General features: G+C 48.3%; 1 protein-coding gene across 4 annotated transcripts in view; it reads right to left on the bottom strand.

Annotated features, from left to right (window-relative positions):
• The window catches only part of ACSF2 (acyl-CoA synthetase family member 2), a 42,156-nt gene extending 25,669 nt beyond the window's left edge, over positions 1-16,487 (bottom strand). For 2 of the 4 annotated variants that reach the window (XM_078620237.1, XM_078620238.1), the window contains exon 1: positions 15,493-16,487. In XM_078620237.1, coding sequence (XP_078476363.1) covers positions 15,493-15,611 — 119 coding nt within the window. In that variant the 5' untranslated portion in view covers positions 15,612-16,487. The remainder of the gene's footprint in view (positions 1-15,492) is intronic. The other 2 variants (XM_078620235.1, XM_078620236.1) reach the window with 2 other exon arrangements.
• Positions 16,488-24,036: the final 7,549 nt, after the last annotated feature.

Below are 24,036 nucleotides of genomic sequence, written 5' to 3'. Positions count from 1 at the left end.
ACTGCACTAGGTACACATTTGAGGCCGAGTCGACCTGGGGAAGGCCCAGGACCGCTTCAGATAATCGTCACTGGTGTTGGTGGCCGTGAGCGGGAATCAAACTCGGGGGTGCCGCATTCGTAGCGCAGCGTAGCGCTAACCACTACACCACCGCTCCCCCCACACACACAGACACACACAGACACGCAGAGATTTCAAAGGTCATGGAGCGTGCCTGTAGACCAGGGGTGGGAAACCTTTTTTCTGCCAAGGGCCATTTGGATATTTATAACATCATTCGCGGGCCATACAAAATTATCAACTTAAAAATGTGCCTGTTTATATTTGGTCAAACATTTAATTAACTCACCATTAATGCGATGGGCTGGAACTGCTTATCTTTGGTGAGGCGTGTGATGTTAGCTGGTATTGATGATGTTGCTACTCGCAACTGCTTTTCCAGGTTTGCTCCTAGATTTATTGAATTTCGAGTCCCGCCTGCGGTTGCCTTGGCAGGGCCACACCCAATGATTTCGCGGGCCTCATACGGCCCGCGGGCCAGACGTTCCCAGAGGTCGCAATCGGGTCCCCGATACCCGTACCCTACCCGATACCCGGCTACCCGTACCCGGCGTACGGGTACCCGTTTGCGGGTACGGGTACCCGTTTGCGACCCTGGTGCGGCCGGGTACAGGTACGGGTAGGCCGTGAGTCACTGGTGAGTAACCGTTTGTCACTCATTTCCCAACGTCTTGTCTCTTCTCACAATTCAAGTTCCTAGAATCAACCCACCTGTGCCTGCAACATGGCTTCATCCCAGAGGTCGCAATCGGGTACCCGATACCCGTACCCTACTCGATACCCGGCTACCCGTACCCGGCCGGGTATCGGGTATGGGTACGGGTACGGGTACCCGTGCCCTACCCGGCCGGGTACGGGTACGGGTAAGGAATCAAAACCCGTTTGGGACCTCTGCCCCTGCCTGAGTGTAGAAACTGCACACGGACCCATTATCGAGTCTCGCCAATCGTCTCTACGCTCCCGCGCGTCAATGAGTCGGCTCGTGATCCCCGTGCTCTGTGGCGCATCGTGACGGGGTCCTGTTGAACACTCCGACCTCCCAGAATCAGAAACAGAAGCTGTATTCATACAGTACAACCCCCTCCTCTGAAGGACGTTAATTGGTTCCATCAGACGGGTCGCTTAGTTATTCGGTCTTTAAGCGAGTATCGGGAAATACACGTCATAGAGGCTTTATATGTTCCAATAGCATCAAAAGTTACACCTTTATCATCCAAAAAATGTACTTTATAATATGTAAACAATGGATATTAATACATAATGATACTAACGACATTATAATCACATAATATTAAAAGAAACACGGTTAATTCATGCATTCATTAATACTTACTGTACCTACAACAGCCCGTCGTTAACAGGGGAACAGTCGATAAGCGAACACATTGAGCTCTATGGAGGCACTACACTACGATACACTACTATACACTATCCTACTATACACTACACTATACCCTACTATACACTATCCTACTATACACTACACTACTATACACTACGCATCTATACACTATACACTACTATACACTGCGCTACTATACACTACACTATACACTACACATCGGGCTCTATGGAGGCCCGTCGTTAAGCAATTAGTCGTTAACACGGGTGGCCGTTAAGAGGGGTTCTACTGTACTTGAGGAATCCGATGAGCTATAAAACTTTTATTCACGTCCAGTCGGGGCACGGGGTAAGAACATTACAACAACAACAACAGACGATACAAAAACATGAGAGTGATGCAAAGTTCAAGAAAGGTAAACAAATCACCCAAACCTGTACAAATACAACGCTAAACCACCCCCATCATATCAGACAAAGCCCATGGGGGTATAAAGTTATTTTTCAGAAGCGACCTGGCCACAAATGATAACTCAATAAAGTGGCCCCATCATTTGGACATGTAGAGCGGCGAAATCATGAAGCTTTCGTGACTGCAGGAATCCATACTCTTTGGTTCTTTCGGTAAAGTCACGTATAGGTAGAAAATAATAATTGATCGTGACGTTTCGATCGCAACAAGCGACCATCTTCAGGTGACTTTACCGAAAGAACCAAAGAGTATGGATTCCTGCAGTCACGAAAGCTTCAAACCAAAAATCTAAATGCATTTTTTCTAAATGTGGAGGCAAAATCCGGAGGACGCGCAGACAAAATCCACGCGACCACGGGGAGATAGGGAGAGAGACATAAAAACCCCAAATATACAGCAGGCTTCAGAGTCGGGATCGAACCCCTGACCTCCTGCACACCAGGCAAGGAAGATTACCGTAACTTAAAACACATTCCTGCGGAGGGAGCTGGTAGGAACGTTGGATTGCTCGGTCAATGGCCAGGGTCAACGGCGGCGTGGTGTATTCCACAAATATGGCCGACTGTGACGGCGGGCACAAGCCGGCGTGAGTAGGTTAAACGTTGAGTTTTATAAGGGCACCATGGGGTTACCAGCCCCTCCCCACCCAGCCCCACCCCTCCCACCCCCACCCAGCCCCACCCTCCCCACCCAGCCCCTCCCCACCCTCCCCTCCCCCTCTGACTGTGGAGACCGCTGGGATGCGCGTCCACGCATTAATCGTCATCCGCGTGGACGACTGCGACAACAGCCTCATCGGCTGTGCCATCGCTGTCCACCTGCGGCCACTCCAGTCGGTGTTAAATGCTGCAGCTCGTCCGATAGTTAGGACACAGTAATATGGTCCGATCACGAGTTTCATACGTGATAATTACAACCGACATCTTCAGGCGGACAGCCAGATTTGTGGTGATCTAACCCCCCCACCCCCACCAAAAAAAAGACCTGTATTATGGATACACAAAGATAGCTCTTTGAGTCAGAGCAAACAGACAGCCTCGTCCAGCCAGATACGCAGATACAAAGGTCTCCTCCCATATAACTCCTCGGTTATGCGCAAGTCAAAGGCAAAGCACCCCCCGTACAACCTATAACAGACTGTTGCGGCAAGTGCTGTTAGTGAGCAGCACCTACGAAGGTCGACACGGCACACGCGGGGGTGGTGTGGGCAGCACCACGCCTGCCCAGCCGCCTTTGTCTCCCCAAGCGATGACATTTGCATATCGCACCAGGTACTCATGTGAGGCTGAGTCGACCTAGGAGAGGTCCAGGACCGGTACAGAAAATCTTCACTGCCACTGGTGTTGGTTGGTGGAGGCCGTGAGCGGGGATGGAACTCGGATCGCTCGCTGGGTTCATGACGCAGCGCAGTTGCAAACACTGCACTACCACTCCCCATACCCTGCGCAACTCTTTCACACACAGACTAAGAATATGTCTTATCCTGGAGGAATCCGATGAGCTATCGAGCTCTTTGTCACACAGATGTCGAGTAGGGGCACGGGGAACAGAACGCTCCAACAACACGGCAGCGGTGCAAACCACAAGACAGGTAAACAAGGATGGGGAGAATCTAGATTTGAAGTTTTCGTGACTCTCTAGCAGCGCTCCACTCCCCCTACCCCACACCCCCCCTCTCTATATCTCCTCCCTTGCTTCTCCCCCCTCTCTTACCTATATAGCCTCTTGTCACAGCAGCCCTTTTGCCCACTTCAGCAATTGTTTCTTGCTGTGGTTGTCCCACCTGATGACGGACGCTTGTGTTGCGCCCGAAACGTCGTGATTTAATTTATTTTATTTTATACCTACGTGACTTTTACCGAAAGAACCAAAGAGTAAGGATGGGGATGGTTTAGTGTTGTACAAATACAACCCCATCCTACCAGGGAAAGCCCACTGTGGTATTTCGCTTATTTTTCAGAAGCGACCTGGCTATCACAGATGAGCCCAACAAAAGTGGCGATACGCACAAACACGATCGGAGTGCAAAGTGTAGGAAAGATGAGCGATTCACTAAAAACATATATACAAATACAACATATTTTTTTTTATCTTACCATGTAAAGTTCACTGAGCTGTTTCGCTTCTTTTTCAGAAGCGACCTGGACTATCACAGATGATAGCCCAACATAGTGGCTTATCGTAATCACGTGGGAAATTTACAGCAGACAAATACTTTAAATAATCACCGAGGGATACGGCCACAGTCAATCTCCGTACTCTGGAATCCCTATCTTCACATTGTCAAAGTATCACCGTCCCTCAATAACTTCAAGCATAGACTCCGGGTCAGTCAGATGAGCCAAACTACCCAGTCGCCTCCTCCATGTAGCCTAACGTCCACAAAGACGAAATCCCCCGTTTAGCCTTAACACACTGTTGGGGAAAACGCTGTTAGTGAGCGCTTTTTAAGGCCGGCACAGCACACGAAGAGGTGGGTAGCCACCACCACGCCCGGCCGCCTTTGTCTCCCCAGTAACGATGTTTACACACCGCACCAGGTACTCATTTTAGGCTGAGTCGACCTAGGGGAGGCCCAGGACCTGTTCAAATAATCGTCACTGGTGTTGGCCGTGAGCGGGAATCGACTGGGACGCCAGGTTCGGAGCGCAGCGTAGCGCTAACCGCTACACCGCCGCTCCACACTTACTAACTCCCACACACACTGATGAGTCCATGGGTCTCTGAACGTGTTTTTTTTTAATACTTAGTTTAGCATGTTTAATTTTAATTCGTATGCTTTGCTTAATTGATTGAACAATATGTTTGTGTGGATACACATTGTTGTTTTTTTTGTGTGGTTTTCATATGAAGCCCTCTTGGGGTTCCAACCTCACTTGCACATCCTGGTACCTTGTGTTTATGTCCACCGTTTGCCTTTCACTTGTTTTTTGTTGTGCGAGTAAGAAAATAAAAATAATTAAGAACTCACGCGGCCTTTACCGACTGAGTTCAAACTGGTTAACGGCGTCAACTTTGCGGTCGATAGACAAAAACCCACCGCCCACACCGAACCCGTAACCGTTTTTTTGGGAGGAATCTGTTACCGGTTTCCCAAAGTAGCTGGAAAGTAATGAAATTCGTTTGTTTGTCTGACGCGTTATCATCACCGGTGGACAATCCTTTAAAAAAGAAAAGAATCAGCGACACGCGTCTGATGGATCACATTGAACGTAGCTGCCCCCAAAAGTGTTTGGAACCACCGAAGAAATTCCGTCTCTTGGCATCTTGATTCTGGGTCTCTGTGTGGTGAGTTTATGGGTTACTGTTTGATGAGTCTATGGGTCTCTGTACAAGTCTGTGAGTCTTTGTATGTTGAGTCTATTGGTTTCTGCGTGAGTCTGTAGGTCTGTGTGTGAATCTGTGGGTCTTTGTGCGAGTCGGTGAGTCTCTGTGTGATAAGTCTATGGGTGTCTGTGTGAATCTGTTGGTCTGTGTGCGAGTCTATGGGTTTGTGGGATTAGGTGGAGAAATCTGGTGGAGACCCATACGGGATAGGGGTGGGGAAGGATATATACACTCCCTTCTCCACACTCTCACACTCACCCAGTCACCCACTCACTCAAACAATCACCCACACACTCACTCACCTTCAACAACCGCCATTCGCCACGAAGTGGCGGTGACATCACCACGACGCTTGTGCCAGACAACTGGCAGGAGGTCACGGGGCAGGTCCAGGTGCTACCTCCTCGTGGTGCCGGACGAGCAACGTTGTCGTGGACAGTGCCGTGGGGGGAGGGCCAACTCCGATTGGCCTTTCCCCTCAGGGCGTTTGTAGCCAGCACAGCGGCTAAATGGGGGCTCTGGACGGGTGCGAGGGGCTGGCAACCCCTCCACCTTCAATTAATTACCACTAAACCACGTCTAAAATATCGAATTAAATTCACCTACACACACTCATCCACCCACTCACCCACCAATTCACCCGCCCATCTACTCACCCAGACAATCACACATAAACAACAACAACAACCGCCATTCGTCACTAAGTGGTGGTGACGTCACCACGACGCTTGTGCCAGGCCATGTGCACCTTGAGGCCACGTGAAGTGTCGAACGCCCGCTGGCAGAAGGTCACGGGGCAGACCCAGATGCCACTGTTCGACTGACTGAGACAACTGGCTGATGCACCACCTGTGCCCCCTACTCTGCCAACTTGCTGTGCTTTATCCATCAGGCGCTTCGCTCGTTGTTGTGAGCATCGCTCCTCCGCCTTCCATTGTTGTTGGAGGGCGACTACCCAGTAGTGTCCTTCACGAGCCTCCTCCACAGTGGCCGATCTTGACACCGCTGGTACCAGTCATCGGCAAGTCCACTCAGCTCCACATCCTCCTGTACCACATCACTCCATCTCTTCTCTAGCCCGTGCCATGCCCGTTTAGCCCCCTCGATCCAGCCGAACAAAAGCTGTTTAGGCATGCGGTGACTGGGCATGTGGGACGCAGCCAACACAGCCTTGCCTGCCAGAGGAGCTGACCGATGGGACTTTGCCCATATCTTTCAAGGATTTGTGAGCTCCTCACACAATCCAGCCTGGTTAAACCCAGTATGGATCGTAGGCAGGCCAGCCTAAATGTTTCTAACCGGCGACGATGTTCCATTAGGGGGGTCCACGTTTGGCAAGCATAGAGAAGGGAGGGAATGAACGTGGCCGAGAAGACCTGAAGCTTCGTACAGAGCGACAGACCAGGTAGCTTCCATACAGCGTTACGCAACCGATGAAAAGATATCGCCGCTCGACTGATTCGGAGTGAGACCTCTGCTGTTAAACCGGAGCCGGTCATGAGCACACTGCCCAGGTATGGGAAACTCTCCACTCTCTCCACAACTGCCCCATCACCGATTGGGAGTTGTGGGGGTGGAGTTGTAGATCGTACAAAATACTCAGGCAGGTGTTCAGTTTTGGTGGGGCCGATGGTAAGGCCCCACCTCTTAGTGGCACGCTCGAGTTTCAGCAGCAGCGTCTCCAACTCTTCCTCTGATAGATCAGCAATTACCAGATCATCGGCATACATAACGTGGTTGAGCAATAGGGAGCCATCCCTTGACCGCAGCCTCCCATTTTATCTGCATCAAATGGAAATTCCTCCGGTACAGCTACTGAAGGCTTCACGAACTACGTGGTCAAAATAGATGTTAAATAATGTGGGAGCCAGAGGACATCCCTGTCGCACGCCAAGGTGTACAGGGAATGGCTCTGACTCCCGCTACGTAGTTTTACCCGGGCCCGCTCACCATCATGAAGGTCCTTAATGAGCGTGAGCAGAGGGTCAGGGACTCCGAAAGCACGAAGAACAACCCAGAGCACAGGTCTACTGATGGTATCATCGGCCGTGACCAGGTCAATAAAGCAGAGATGTCGTTCTTGTTGTAATTCCCTACACCTACACACACCCACTTACTCACCCACTCACTCACTCACCCACACAATCACTCAAACACTCAAACACTCACACACTCACCCACCCACGCACTCATTCACCTAACTACACAATCACTCACTCACACACACATTCACCCACCCACTCACTCACCAACCCACTCACACACTTATTTACTCACATAATCACTCACTCACCTACTGATTACTAACCTCACTCACCCCCCCACCCAACACTCACTCACCCACACACTCACCCACACCTTGAAACACTCACCCAAATTCCCACACACTCACTCCCTCACCCACATCTCACTCACTCACTCATCCACCCACCCACCCACCACTCACTCTCTCACCCACCCACCCACCCACTCACACACTCACTCTCTCACCCACCCACACACTAACTAACTCATCTACACTCACTCACTGTCTCACACACCCACATAATCAATATATGAATCACGCACTCACCTGCACATTCATTCACTTACCCACCCACACACTCACTCACTTATTCAAACACCCGCACAATCACTCACTCACCCACCCACCAACTCACTCCCTCATCCTCCCGCACACTCACCCACACGCACACTCTCTCATCCACACACACATTAACAGAGAGCTTGCGAGTGAGAGTGACCGAGTGAGAGTTCGGTGAAGTTTGAAACATATCGACAAGTTTTCCTGGGGCCACCGAGGTCACCTCCCCCAATTCTCTGCCCTCCCCCTCCCCTCGTGTTAATGACCACAGTGAGTCAATGAGTGACCTGAGCTGATAACCACACAAGGGTCACTCTGGGGTCACCCCGTTTACTGCTCCACCACTCCATGCTCTACGGGTCTCTGACCCGGTGCCAGGTTTCGCGTGGCCGCAGCCCAGCTGTGTGGCCAGATGGGGGTGGTGGAGGATGGTTGGTGGATCGCACAGGGATGGGCTGTGGAACTCCCTTCTACCCGTGTGGGGACTAATCTCCATCTGTTCCATCTCACACCCTTCTACCCGTGTGGGGACTAGTCCCCATGTGTTCCATCTCACTCCCTTCTACCCGTGTGTGGACTAATCTCCATCTGTTCCATCTCACTCCCTTCTACACCGTGTGTGGAGTAATCTCCATCTGTCCCATCTCACTCCCTTCTACCCGTGGGTGGACTAATCTCCATCTGTTCCATCTCACTCCCTTCTACCCGTGTGTGGACTAATCTCCATCTGTTCCATCTCACACCCTTCTACCCGTGTGGGGACTAGTCCCCATGTGTTCCATCTCACTCCCTTCTACACCGTGTGTGGAGTAATCTCCATCTGTCCCATCTCACTCCCTTCTACCCGTGGGTGGACTAATCTCCATCTGTTCCATTTCACTCCCTTCTATCCGTGCGTGGACTAATCTCCATCTGTTCCATCTCACTCCCTTCTATCCGTGTGTGGACTCATCTCCATCTGTTCCATCTCACTTTCTTCTGCCCGTTGGTGGACTAATCTCCATCTGTTCCATCTCACTCCCTTCTACCCCGTATGTGGACTAATCTCCATCTGTTCCATCTGCCTCCCTTCTACAAGTGGGTGGACTAATTTCCATCTGTCCCATCTCACTCCCTTCTACACGTGTGTGGACTAATCTCCATCTGTTCTATCTCACTCCCTTCTAGCCGTGGTGGACCAATCCCCATCCGTTCCACACTCATCATAACCGGGCAGGACCCTCCATAACAACAGCGCCACGGGACTCTCCCCACGAGGGTGGTGGTGGTAAAAGCGGGGTGTGGTAAAACAATGACAATCATAACAACAAATGGCATAATTCAAAAATCGATGGTTCAAGGCCGCGTGAACTGAAGTTACGGGCCGTGTCCAACTCCCCTCTCAACCCCCCTCCCCTCTCAACCCCCCTCCCCTCTCAATCCCCCTCCCACCCCTCCCCTCCCAATCTCCATCCCACCCCTCCCCTCTCAACCCCCCTCCCCTTTCAATCCCCTCCCACCCCCTCCCACTCCCTCCCCTCTCAATCCCCCTCCCACCCCTCCCCTCTCACCTCGCCTGACTCCCACGGGCTCGCTTTGCAGGAGTCAGACTCCGAGGCAAAGGTCCCCGTTGCGTAACGCACAGAGGGGGGTGGTTGGGGTGGGGCCAGTGGCGGCTCCTGCAAAATCTCTCAGGGGGGGCAAATGTCTGGATGATTGATAAGGATAAGGTCCACCCATGCAAAGGATAAATTAACAGCTTAAGCATGTAAAGGCAACTTCACTTCTTTAATATTAATTAAAAATAAAGTGACTCTTACAATACATCTTGTTTGTTTCTATACTCACTATTAATACAATCCACTCATGTTTCTTTTATTAAAGATTCCACTAGGTGGCGACAAATAATTTTGTTGGATGAAACGTGCTTACGTATGATGACGTAAGCACGTTAGTGCGAGCCCTCCCGGAAGCCATAGAGAATGCATTGCAGCGCCCCCCGTTCGAAAAAAAACATCTTTGAATGTAAGTCTATGGGACCACTCGGGGCGATTCTCAGCCGGAGGGAAATCGCCCAAAAAGAGGCGGTACTCCACAGAACGTAGCATGACGCTGATTGGACTATATCCAGAGGCACAGTGACGGCTAGCGTGACTCTGTGGTTGAATGACATTGGTGGTGCGTCGCCCAATCGCCCTAATGAAGAAACCGCCCCTGGGTGGGGCTACCCCCCTCCCTGAGCCCCACCCTACCTTGCTCAGTGACCCACCCCCCCACTCCGCCATGTGGGGATAGGGCGCGGGGTGAAGGATGTGCCCGATTGTTTGACCATACTTCCCCACTCCCCTGAATGAGGACCGGGCCGACACGTGCCACCTGATGCACGATGTGGCGCCGTTCACAAGCCATCGCCACCGCCACCGCCGCCGCCATCGCCGCCGTCTTCACTCCTTTAACGGAGGCGATGGGACGAGATCGGCTCTGCTCCCGAAACGGACAATGCAGTGGGTAGCAACAATCTTACGCTGACGCCTTTAACCCACTGCTGGCGATCCGTACGAAGCATCGTGGGACCTCCCTTGCCAGCATCAAAATATGAGAATTGGTCACGCACCGTTTTGTTGCCAGACAGGTTAAAGCCAATTCTTACTATGAATGAGATGGTCGGTGATCTACGTATTGTAGGTACATTTCGAAATTTTGCTAGGTTATTTAATTCAGTGTGTCTCTCTCCCTGTCCCCTCATTTTTCCAAGCTTCTGCAGCGTGCCACTCATTGACATGCTAATTTCTCTAACCCCTCCCTCTCTCTCCGCCCCCGCCCCCTCTCTCTATTTAAGGCCTCGACACAGAGGCGTGGTTTCTCTGTGTGCCGATGTACGTCTCTTTCTCTATGTATCTCTGTGATATCTGTCTCTACTTATATGTCTGTCTATATGTCTCTGGTTCTGTGTTTAACTCTCTCTCAAATTTTGCATTCTCAGGAAGAACTTAATCAACCAGGTAGGGTGTTGACTGTTATGTTATCCGACTCTCTGTTGTATTACATTACATTTCTAAGTATACTAGATTTGTGTTTCTATTTCATTTATACCTGATGATGATCGCTTGTGTTGCAATCGAAACGTCGTATGCTAGTATTTAATTTATTATTTTCTCTTGATACGTGACTTTACCGAAAGAACCAAAGAGTAGTCTCTCGTAAAAAAGTGTATTGCTGGTCGGGTATCTGTGTCCCACGGACGAAAAGATGGCTTGAGGGAAGGATATTTAACAGATGTCTCAATAAAACACACACCCCCCTGCCCACAACAAACGACAAAGCTGAGTTGGCCTTTTGTGAACAAAGAGCCTGATGACTCAGCTGTGACTCCAGTTTCGTGATGAAGACCCCCCCCCCCTTTCCAGGTTAATTATGGCAGAGGCCGAGCGGACGGTCTGGGACGGCTGCTTCGCTTGAAGAACTTTATTATTCCAATAAATCGAACACACACGGACACGCACACGCAGCTGTGTCCACACACAAGCGAACGAAAAAAAGTATGATTCCTGCCCCTTTGAAGGCAGGCGTGACAAGCAGAGACATTTTCCAGATACAAGAGAGACACAGCCATACATAGAGCATCTCATCTCATCACCGGAGCCGGAGGAGATCTCATCATCATCACCTCCAACGGAGGAACGCTCTCATCATCCAGGATGGCGATGCTCGCTGAGTAGCGACGTGCTAAGCCAAACAGGGGTCTGCACCACCGAAGAATTGTCGCTACAACGAGCCGCCGAGGTGCGAGTGAAACTGACGGAGATTTCAGTTCTCATTCTCGGGCAATAGCGAAGACACCCAACGTCAACCCAACGTCAACCCAGCAACGAACGAGAGCATCGTTCATCGCCAGAGCACCCGGAGCCGGCGAGCGCGCACAGCCGCGTCGTCCAGTGCCTCGAGCACAAAGGTGCCAGCCACCAGTGCACGAGCGAACGAACACCGCCGCGCCGCCAGCGCTACAGAGTACGGGCACCAGCCTGCCAGCGCCAAGCGCCGCCACCGGGGCCACCGGGTGCCACCGGGCGCCACCTAGTGACCGAGCCTCTCCAAGGACAGCATCGGGCCGACGCCACTCATCTAGCAGCGGAGAGAGAAAGCCGGCGGCTCACTGCAGACACGCCACGTGTGAGAGGAAACTCCAAGCCGTTCGTATCCCCTCCCCCACACTCACAAACTCACGACGGCGTCTGTTCAAATACAAGAATTTACCAAGGAGACAATCCCACACACCCACACAATGGAATCAACCCTAGCCAATCATAAGAAGGCTAATTATAAAAGTATGAATCATCAGCTGGCCATGAAGGCATCGCGGCTCATCGCGTGATTAGAATACGTCGGTTATAAGTGCATTAGTCGTTTTCTTTTATTTTGTTTTTTTAATCGCATATACGACCAATAGATTCGTCGATGCAAACTAAACCCTTGAAATCCTCATCACGAATCCAAACGTTTACAGAGAGGGAATATCGTGTCAAACCTGTTCCTTTGTCATAGAATCTCGCTTAAGAATTAATTCAAGCTGAGCCAGAGATACGATCTCCCATAAAGAACACACGCACGCCCTCACACACCATTGTTCCAAAACATTTCGTTAAAATGTAATCTTGCCGACGAATCTATTGACATATGCTTTCGCCTTTGGGGTATTATAAGTGCTTTTATTGCCCTTCCTATGAATATCGTTGCCTGTTTTAAGATATCTAGCTATCGTCGCCTATGCTCGTTACGCGGTGGAATTAATTATATGTGCGGTTGCAAAAGCACAAAAAGCATTGATGGTTAAGTGTGCTGCTCACTGAGAGAAATATCCCCGATGGTACCGTGGATAATTCCAAGCATGAGAGTTCGCATATTCGAGTGTCATATTTTTGTTTAGAATTAAAATTGCTTAACACAGAAGTGTTTGAGTGTTTCTTTCCAAGTCCATGCATAACTATCTTATTTATAAGAACTATATCCTGCGTTGAGATATGAATTTGGAGACCTAACATAACATAGCACACTAAGATATAACCAATACATTTTTAAGCAAGGATAATTGTTTTATCCCGATTAATACGACTCTGGGCAGCGAAGCTAAGCCTAATTATCATAACTCCCCACATGAACATAATCGCAAGGAATTCGCATAAATTAATACGATTATCATCATTTATGCTTATAATTACACAAGTTAGCATAATTTCCAAAACTTGCGCATTTTTCCAATCTTCATTTTTTTTAAATCAAAATTTCACAACCCGACATATACAACAACAGAGACCCATAGACTCACAAGGAGCTCTGTTGACTCACCACACAGAGACCCATGGACTCACATAGAGACCCATAACCTCACTCACAGAGACCCACAGACTCACACGGGGATCTGTAGAATCACCACACAGAAACCCACAGACTCACATAGAGATCCATAACCTCACTCACAGAGACCCACAGACTCAGCCTGACAGCGTCCAGCGCCGCTAAGCGCCGCTGGGCACCACCGGGGCCACCGGGCGCCACCGGGCGCCACCTAGCGACCGAGCCTCTCCAAGGAGAGCATCGGGCCGACGCCACTCATCTAGCAGCGGAGAGAGAAAGCCGGCGGCTCACTGCAGACACGCCACGTGTGAGAGGAAACTCCAAGCCGTTCGTATCCCCTCCCCCACACTCACAAACTCACGACGGCGTCTGTTTAAACACAATAATTTACCAAGGAGACAATCCCACACACCCACACAATGGAATCAACCCTAGCCAATCATAAGAAGGCTAATTATAAAAGTATGAATCATCAGCTGGCCATGAAGGCATCGCGGCTCATCGCGTGATTAGAATACGTCGGTTATAAGTGCATTAGTCGTTTTCTTTTATTTTGTTTTTTTAATCGCATATACGACCAATAGATTCGTCGATGCAAACTAAACCCTTGAAATCCTCATCACGAATCCAAACGTTTACAGAGAGGGAATATCGTGTCAAACCTGTTCCTTTGTCATAGAATCTCGCTTAAGAATTAATTCAAGCTGAGCCAGAGATACGATCTCCCATAAAGAACATACGCACGCCCTCACACACCATTGTTCCAAAACATTTCGTTAAAATGTAATCTTGCCGACGAATCTATTGACATATGCTTTCGCCTTTGGGGTATTATAAGTGCTTTTATTGCCCTTCCTATGAATATCGTTGCCTGTTTTAAGATATCTAGCTATCGTCGCCTATGCTCGTTACGCGGTGGAATTAATGATATGTGCGGTTGCAAAAGCACAAAAAGCATTGATGGTTAAGTGTGCTGCTCACTGAGAGAAATATCCCCGATGGTACCGTGGATAATTCCAAGCATGAGAGTTCGCATATTCGAGTGTCATATTTTTGTTTGGAATTAAAATTGCTTAACACAGAAGTGTTTGAGTGTTTCTTTCCAAGTCCATGCATAACTATCTTATTTCATAAGAACTGTATCCTGCGTTGAGATATGAATTTGGAGACCTAACATAACATAAAACACTGAGATATAACCAATAAATTTTTAAGCAATGATAATTGTTTTATCCCGATTAATACGACTCTAGGCAGCGAAGCTAAGCCTAATTATCATAACTGCCCGCATTAACATAATCGCTATGATTATCATAATTTACGCATATAATTTCCAAAACTTGCCGCTTTTTTCCAATCTTAATTGAATTTTTATTATTTTTATAAAAAAATTCATAACCCGACATATACAACAACAGAGACCCACAGACTCACACAGAGACCCAACAACTCATCAGACAGAGACCCATGGACTCACATAGAGACCCATAACCTCACTCACAGAAACCCACAGACTCACACAGACACCCAACGACTCATCAGACAGAGACCCATGGACTCACATAGAGACCCATAACCTCACTCACAGAGACCCACAGACTCACCCAGACACCCAACGACTCATCAGACAGAGACCCATGGACTCACATAGAGACCCATAACCTCACACACAGAGACCCATAGACTAACACAGACGGCTACCGGTTACTGACATTCGCAACCGGTTATCCATCTTTGTAAATAGTGTACTCAGTGAGTCTGAGTGCAGCGTGGGCTCAGTGAGTCTGTGTGCAGCGTGGACTCAGCGAGTCTGAGTGCAGCGTAGACTCAGTGAGTCTGGGTGCAGCGTGGACTCACTGAGTCTGAGTGCAGCGTGGACTCAGTGAGTCTGTGTGCAGCGTAGACTCAGTGAGTCTGTGTGCAGCGTAGACTCACTGAGTCTGAGTGCAGCGTGGACTCACTGAGTCTGAGTGCAGCGTGGACTCACTGAGTCTGTGTGCAGCGTAGACTCAGTGAGTCTGTGTGCAGCGTAGACTCAGTGAGTCTGAGTGCAGCGTGGACTCAGTGAGTCTGCGTGCAGCGTGGACTCAGTGAGTCTGTGTGCAGCGTAGACTCAGTGAGTCTGAGTGCAGCGTAGACTCAGTGAGTCTGAATGCAGCGTGGACTCAGTGAGTCTGAGTGCAGCGTGGACTCAGTGAGTCTGTGTGCAGCGTGGACTGAGTGAGTCTGTGTGCAGCGTGGACTCAGTGAGTCTGTGTGCAGCGTGGACTCAGTGAGTCTGAGTGCAGCATGGACTCACTGAGTCTGAGTGCAGCGTGGACTCACTGAGTATGTGTGCAGCGTGGACTCAGTGAGTCTGAGTGCAGCGTGGACTCACCCAGTTGAGCAGAGACCCCTGCTTGCATGGAGTGCACGGAGAAGGGTCGACCGGGCAGCAGCACGGGGAAGCCCTCGGCAGGGCAGCCTCAGCAGGGGCGGCCTCAGCAGGGGCAGCATTGTGGGGCAGCAATCCGGGCTCACGGCTCTGGCAAGATCTCCGAGTCTCGAATTCGAGTCTGTCCCGGCTTGAGTCTCTAAGTCTGTCTCCCGTCCAATCTACGTTCCTTCAGGGGCCGTGCGATCTCAGTGCACGCGAATAGGCAGAGAGAGAGTGAATTAGGCAGGGAGAGTGAGATAAAGTGAGAGGCAGAGAGAATGTGACGGTGGGGGTGAGGGTGGGGTGGCCGTGTGAGTCGGGGCAGTTTCAACTGCGGTGGCGTGGGGCCAAAGCTAGGGGTGAGCCTGAGTCTCTCTCTGAGTCTCTCTCTGTGTCCGAGCCTTTCTCTGAGTCTGAAATTAGAGACTCAGAGAGATTCATAGAGACTCGAAGTCTCTAATCTCAATCTATGTCTGAGTGTTGAGTCGCTCCTGTGTCTCTGATTCAGTGTCTGAGTCTCTGTTTGGGCGATATTTTTGTTTAATTGCATAATTAGTAAATCAATAAACACGATATGAATGATTTACATTTTACCGTGTAAGGTCCAATGTAGCAGCTCTTTTTCAGAAGCGACCTGGCTATCACAAATGATAGCCCAACTTAAGCGGCTTATCACGTGGAAATGTATAGCAGCAGCCGCATACTCTAAACGCACGTTGATTCTAAATGTGGAGAAAAATCCACACGACCACGGGGAGAAAGAGACACGCAAACTCAAAATATACAGCAGCAGGTGTCAGGGTCGCGATCAAAACCATGACCTCCTGCACACCAGGAGAGGCAGTTAACATCTCCTAGCCACCGTGATGGTGATCAGAGAGACACGCAAACTCCAAATATACAGCAGGCGTCAGGGTCGAGATCAAACCACGACCTCCTGTAGACCAGGAGAGGCAGTTAACATCTCCTAGCCACTGCGGCGCCCCTAATAATGGCACAAAAAATGGTTTGGTGTCGCATGCATAGACGCAACGTAATGGGGTGTTCATCTGGCGAGTGATACAACTTCAAATGTCCCCGCGACTGGTCAAGAGTGAAAACAACATTAATGTTTCTAACCGGCGCAGATGTTCCATTAGAGGGGGTTTACGTTTCGCAAGCATAGAGAAGGGAGGGCAGAGCTACATGCGAGGTCGCTTCCACGCAGCAGCATTACACGGCCGGTGAAAAGATGATGACGCACGGCTGATTCGGAGTGAGACCTCCACCGTCAAACCGGAGCCGGTCATGAGCACACCGCCCCCTGGTATGGGAAACTTCTCCACCCTCTCCACAGCTTATCCGTCACCAATTGGGAGTTGAGGGTGGCGGAGGGTTCGACGGCACACAGAATGCCCAGGCCGGTGCTCCGTTTCTTCGTAGCGTCGTCACTTCGGCAAGGGGGCCGTCCATAAATGACCTCACGCGATTTTGGACGATTTTTGACCCCCCCCCCACCCTAGTCACACGGCGTCACAAAAATCAGACCCCCTCAAATATGACGTCACAATGCTCTGCCCCCCCTCCCCCCTCAAAAATAAAACATGCTTCAAATCGCTTTAAACTATTGTCATTGTAGTGCGTATTTAATGTAGCGCTGCACTCTGATGTTGTAGGAGAAAACATTTATTATAACGTCTATTTAATTAAGTAGAACGTGCTGTCTATATTCATTTAAAGTTGCGCATTGTGATGTGACGTCACATTTCTCAAACACCCCCCCCAGGTGCGTGACGTCATTTATGGACGGCCCCAAAGGAAAAATTGTCCGGCGCGAAGGTCTGTGAACTGAGGTTTTAAAATAAAAAAACCTGATGTCGATGAGACTCCGCGAGACTCACGCAAAATTCTGCGCCTAGCGAGGTTGATAATAGAGGTTCGGTTTTTTGTGTGTGTTCATGTTGAGTTAGATCGCGTAAACATCATAATCGGTATATTTATTTATACCTTGCGTGGGGAATCCGATTAGCTTCGAAGCTCTTTTGTCGCGTTGATCCGTGGGCTCGTGACCCCCCCCCCCCCCCATGGTCCGTGTCGCGTCGTGAAGTGGTCCTGCTGCACAACAACCATCCATAATCTGAATCTTCTTCTTGGTTCTTTCGGTAAAGTCACGTAAAATGGAAAATAATACAATAATAAAAATAAAACATAAGAAAATAATAATAGTATTATGTTTTATTTTTATTATTTTATTATTTATATAAGAAGATGAATCCCTGCAGTCACGAAAGCTTTAAATAGAAATCTGAATCTTGTATTTAAACTGTAGCAGGAGGAACCCGATGAGCTATAAAGCTCCTTTGTCGGGGTAAGAACGTTACAACAACAAACAATGCAAACGCACGATAGTAGAACAATGTACAAGAATGGTGAACAAATCACCCAAACCCATACAAATTCGAGTAAAAATCCGCATCCTAGCAGGCAAAGCCCACTGAGGCAGTTGTGGAAAGAATGGATAGAATCTAGATCTGAAGTTTTCGTGACTGCAGGGATCCATACTCTTTGGTTCTTTCGGTAAAGTCACGTAGGTAGAAAATAAAATAAATTAAATCACGACGTTTCGATTGCAACACAATCAATATAGTGCAGTCGGCACTCTTCAGTCTTGACGTAAGCATCAACTGCAAACTGTTGATAAAGCCTAAACTATGGATAGGGCTCAATTCTCCCCTGATTGCCAAGCAGTAGTTGTAGAACTGTTGCACTGTGAACCTGGTGCGCCTTACTGTTTGGCATTCTGCAACGTGCTGCATGCCACAGTGCCAGACAGGATCACCATTGGGAAACAACAATGCGTAACACATGGGGTCGATGTGACACGACATGTAAGAGATGCGCTGTGGTGGTTTGCCCCTGGGATATATCACAATGTCTCTATATGCAGGAGGAGCACCATCCTCTCCTACAAAGACTGCTGCTACTTCGTTGTGGGCAGGCTGATGGTATCATCTGCAATCAGGACCACGCTTGAAATGCATCCTGACGTACTGTGGCTGTCTTCCTGTAGTTACACGAATAACTCCCTCTTTCTGTACAGCATGCATGTTCCTGTAGGCGGCAGCATAAGTAGTGTTGTATATTATTGCTCTGTGGACGGTTTCCATCACATCAGGTCTGCACGCACTGTTCTCAGGTACATCGATGCGCCCGGTAAGAGCTTGGTACCCCTCGATAATGTACAACTTACTGGCCATGGCGTCTGTTCTCCCCCTCAGGAGGTTACAGAGTTCCAGTGCTATGGTATGTTTGACCATGTATGCAGAAACAATAGGTGCCACGGCCAGGGTATGTGTATGTCTTAGCTCCAAAGGAAGCAGATGAACAAGCACTGTTGTAGTTGTGAATGTTGGTTGTAAAGTGTTTTTGCCTCGGTGGAATCGTCATTGAAATGTGCTTGAAGACAAAGAGGATACTGGGATAGGGCAGGTAAGGAAATTCTCCATTATGACTACAGTTCAAGCCTTCACCAGGAAATCGCAGTTGCACAACATTATTGACAAGTTTAAGTCATTTGGCCAAGGTGGTATGCAGGCTCATGGCTATTACCTTGACTTTGAACTCTATGTATGGCATTAGCTTTTCAGATGGAATGGGCTGATTTTGTTCAGCACTCATTGGTCGGCGTTTCTGTAGCTTCTCTCTGCTTTCTGCTCTCGTGTCCTCTTGCTATTCTTGGCTTATTTGCGCGACGGTGCTGATGCCCCTTTCTGTTCTCTGCTCTCGTCGCACCAAGTTGTTCCTCCATCCTGCCTTTTCGGTGCACCTGCTACTTTTGTCTGTCTTTATTTCTTCTCACTTCTCGTTCCTCCTTAAGGCGTCCGCGTTTGCCGCCACCACACACACGCTCTCGAGTCGCTGCTACGATAGCCTCACGTTCGTTTGTCCTGCTACGCTGCTCACACTAATGTCCTGTCCTGGCCTGGCTGACTGCGCTTTGTCGGAGCTGGGTGGTTGCTCGCCATGCTCATGACCTCTATAATGGGAAATCGAGGTCGTCTAATAAAACATAAATAAAAACATCTTAACTCTCACCAAAGCAGAGGTGAATACCTGAATGATGGAGACACTTGTCACAGTCTATGCATGGTGATACGTGGCGTTGCCTTAACCAACCGGCCAACCAGCGTGTGTGATGGTAGACATCTTAAGAACACGTAACAATATTTTTCCAATATTATTAAAGCACCGTCCCGGCAGTCCCCCAACTTACGATTGGCCGACTTACTAGCACCCGTGTTTACAAACCAGCTTCCGTGAAGTTTTTTTTTATTTTTTACCATTCGACTTTGGAACGGGAACTCGCACTTACGAACTGAAGCATATAACTATAGTATTTTGCGACTGAACCTAGACATGTAATGAGACGGCATCCCTGCTAAGAGTATTTGTCAGCGTGCGTGTGGGGCCTGCAATGGGAAGTCAAAGGAGGGTGTGATTCTGGCCACCCACCCCCTCATGTGTCCTGCCGGCCTTCATAGGTGCACACAATAGGCTAAAGGTAAGTGAAAACAAATATTTGCATGTTCATGTACTTTATTTGCACACCATCCTAACCCCAACAAACGCCAGTTGGAGTATGGGTTCAGTCATTCGACTCTGTATGTGTGTATGTCTTCGATATCTTGGTCACGAATTCAGCTAGAGTCGCAAAATTTAGAAACTGATCCAGGGGTGGGAAATGTATATTTTTTGGGTCTTTCGGTAAAGTCACGTAGATAGGTTCAAAGAAAAAAGCAAAAAACACTAAAACACACGAAACACCAATAACAAAAAACTTAGTAGTATGTTTGTTTATTTTCTTTGAACCTATCTACAGGACTTTACCGAAAGACCCAAAGAATAGGAATTCCTGCAGTCACGAAAGCTTTAAGTCAAGGGTGGGAAATGGTTTATTAATTTTTCTGAAATCTCAATTATGTATGCACAGTGGCACAACAGTACATGCGTACATTTGTCTAGAGATGCCCCCTAGTGGCATGACTGCAAATGGAACACATGTCAGATGCTACTTCAGTGACTAATTCGAATCCTAATTGACATCATGAATATGATGACGTGGTGGTGTGTGGTATAAATTTTAGTTTTTAAGCAGATATCGTGTATGCCACGAACCAAATTTCTCTTAACTTACCATGTCATGCTTCCCTGCGCACAGATTTTGTAGATGCCAGTCGTTAACTTTGGCAAAGTTGAATTAGTTGTGCAAAATCTTGCAAGCATCTCACCTGCAAATGTTGCCCACCATCCCAACCTACCAAAAAAACGCCGGTTGGAGTATGGGCTCAGTGGTGCTACTGTAAGTGTGTGTATGTGTTGGGAGCGGTAGTGTAGCGGTTAGCGCACTGCACTACGAACCTGGCGACCCGAGTTCGATTCCCGCTCGCGGCCAACACCAGCGACGATTATCTGAACCGGCCCTGGGCCTCCCCTAGGTCGACTCAGCCTCAAATGAGTACCTGGACCAGTGCATAAAAACATTGCCACTAGAGAGACAAAGGCGGCCGGGCGTGGTGCTGGCAACACCCCTCCTCCCTCGTGTGCCGTTCATAGGTGCTCGCTAACAGCTCTTACCCCAACAGTCTGTTCAGGCTATACGGGGGGATCTTTGTATGCATGTGTTTTCAAAGTCTCGATCACTAATTAAGTCAGGTTACCAAATTTTGATACAATGTTCCAGGGAACAGGGGTGGAATTTTTTTTTGCGTCATGTTCAAAAAAGGCAAAAAATACACATTTGTTCTCTGGCCATTCGGATGTTGTGCATGGAACGTGGCTTGTGACTTTACTACACAGTACACAGTAGGTAATGCACTATTATCTATATATGAATGTGAAATATTTTTCATTATGAGTTTAAAATATTTACATTTTTGTAGAACCTTACGTAAGACATTGTGTAATATTGACTGTATGTGCGTTTAAACACCAGTATGGGCAGTCCACGATTTACGAAGGAGGTCTGTTCCGAAGACATACACACATACAACAATCGCCATTCGCTACTTAGTGGCGGTGACGTCACCACGATGCTTGTGCCAGGCTATTGTGCACCTTGAGGCCACGTGAAGTGTCGAACGCTCGCTGGCAGCAGGTCACGGGGCAGACCCAGGTGCCACGGGTCGACTGACTGAGATGACCGAGATGACTGGCTGAAGAACCACCTGTGCCCCCTACTGTGCCAACTTGCTGTGCTTTAGCCACCCGGCGCTCCGCTCGTTGTTGTGAGTGTCGCTCCTCCGCCCTCCATTGTTGTTGGAGGGCGACTGCCTCCAACTGCCCAGTAGCGTCCTTCACGAGCAGATGCGTAGTTAGGGGGGGGCAGGGAGGTACATATGTCCCCGGGCGCCAAGGTAAAGGGGCGCTAAAATGAGGCTTACAACGTTACATTATAACTTATTGCGGCGGGCGCGGCAGCCTGAAACTAGTGCACAAATCTACACCTCAACCTAAAAGTTTACATATCCCGCCACACACAGCCTACATGTCATGTAATTACATTTTGGTACGCGGAAAATTTGAAAGCGGATGAGGATAAAAATGTTGGAAACTTTCTCGCACTGATCAAACTCGTTGCTCAGTATGACCCATTGTTAGCAAAACACGTACAGCACGAAGGAGAAAATCCGGGATCAGTTTCTTATTTGTCACCGGAAATCCAGAATGAATTTATCCACATACTTGCGTCGACTGTAAAGAACCAATTGTTGAGTGATATCAGGAAAAACAAGTACTACGGTATCTTACTTGACTCAACTCCTAATCTAGGACATCGGGAACAGCTTTCTCAGGTCATAAGATTTGTGGATGTGGATTTTCAAACTAAAAAAGTAACTATCAAAGAATCATTTTTAGGTTATATCAAGACACATGCAAAAGATGCAGCAAGCCTAGAAAGAGTCATCGTCGAGAGATTGAAATCTGACAACATACCTCTAGCCGACTGTCGGGCACAATGTTATGACAATGCTGCTGTGATGACTGGGCATATATCCGGCCTTGAACAACGAATATGTGACAAAAATCACAGAGCATTGTTTGTCAACTGTGACAACCACAGCTTAAACTTAGCAGGAGTATACTCAGCTAAACAGGATCCACTTGTCGTCACATTTTTTGGAACAGTTGAAAGTATATATTTGTTTCTCTCTCGTTCAACAATTCGTTGGGAAGAGTTAAAAAAAGCTGTGCCCATCACAGTAAAGCGGGAGGCTGAAACACGCTGGAGTGCACGATCAGAAGCTGTTAAAGCTATCTATGAAGGACTGGATGAACTAGTAGGGCTGCTAGACAAATTATCGGAGGACGTAACTATGACGCCTGAAACCAGAAGTGATGCAGAACAGTTACAGGTGTAACTCACTACACAGCTATGCGTATTACATTTTAACTTCATAGTTTTATTACATTTCTGGAATGTCATTGTTGGAAAAATTTATCGTGTTCAAAAGCGTTTACAGGATCCTACTATGAATTTCAAGGAAGCAACAACTGATCTTGAATCTTTGGAGCATGAATTTGTCAAGCTTCGTGATGATTTGAGCCAAGTTGCTGTAGAAAACGCCAAAACAAGATGCACAGCCTGGGGGATCGATGTGGACAGAAGAATTAGGCGATGTCGGAAGATGCCAGGAGAACTGGCAAGAGATGCAGGACTTTCAGCAGAAGAAGAAATTGCGCGCGTTATGATGAGCGTATTTGATCGACTTCAACAGGAGATGTCAACACGGTTTTTACGACTAAAAGACCTGAACACAAAATTTGGATTTCTGCTGAACGTCAAAACTCTTCTATCCGACACAGATGGCGATGCAATTCGTCGAAATTGCACAGATTTTGGAAATTTCTATGACACCGACATCAATGGCCACGAACTTTTCACAGAAATTGGAGATTCTAAAATGCTGCTCAGTAACCGGAATGAAGTTCTACCAGAAACTCCTTTGGATCTTCTTGGTTTTATTGTGTTTTATGGAGACGACGTATTTCCGAATTTGCGAATTTCACTGCAAATTGTATTAGCAGTTTCAATTGCAAGTTGTGAGCGGTCGTTCAGCAAATTGGAACTTATTTTGTCGTATTTGCGTGCTTCAATGGGACAAGATCGTCTCAGCGATCTTGCTCTTCTTAGCGTTGAAAGAGAAACATTGGAAAAAACTGATTTTGATTACGTGATTGACCAGTTTGCGACAGTGAAATCAAGAAAATTTAATCTTTTGTAGACTATGTCAACCAGTCTACGACAGTGACTGAGTGAGCCATGTAATATAATTTCTATAAATTTGCTTCTTTAAATACAATGTTGCATTACAATTTAAATTGTTATTTCTTATTCGATGTAATAGGAAAATGTGAATAAACGGGGGGGGGGGCACCAATTTTATAGTTCGTCCCCGGGCGCAAAATATCCTAGCTACGCCTCTGTTCACGAGCCTCCTCCACAGAGGCCGATCTTGACACTGCTGG

Source organism: Lampetra planeri, chromosome 71 (assembly GCF_965212315.1).
Source record: "Lampetra planeri chromosome 71, kcLamPlan1.2.h2, whole genome shotgun sequence".
Taxonomy (NCBI): Eukaryota; Metazoa; Chordata; class Hyperoartia; order Petromyzontiformes; family Petromyzontidae; genus Lampetra; species Lampetra planeri.
This window is presented reverse-complemented; position numbering and strand designations above follow the sequence as displayed.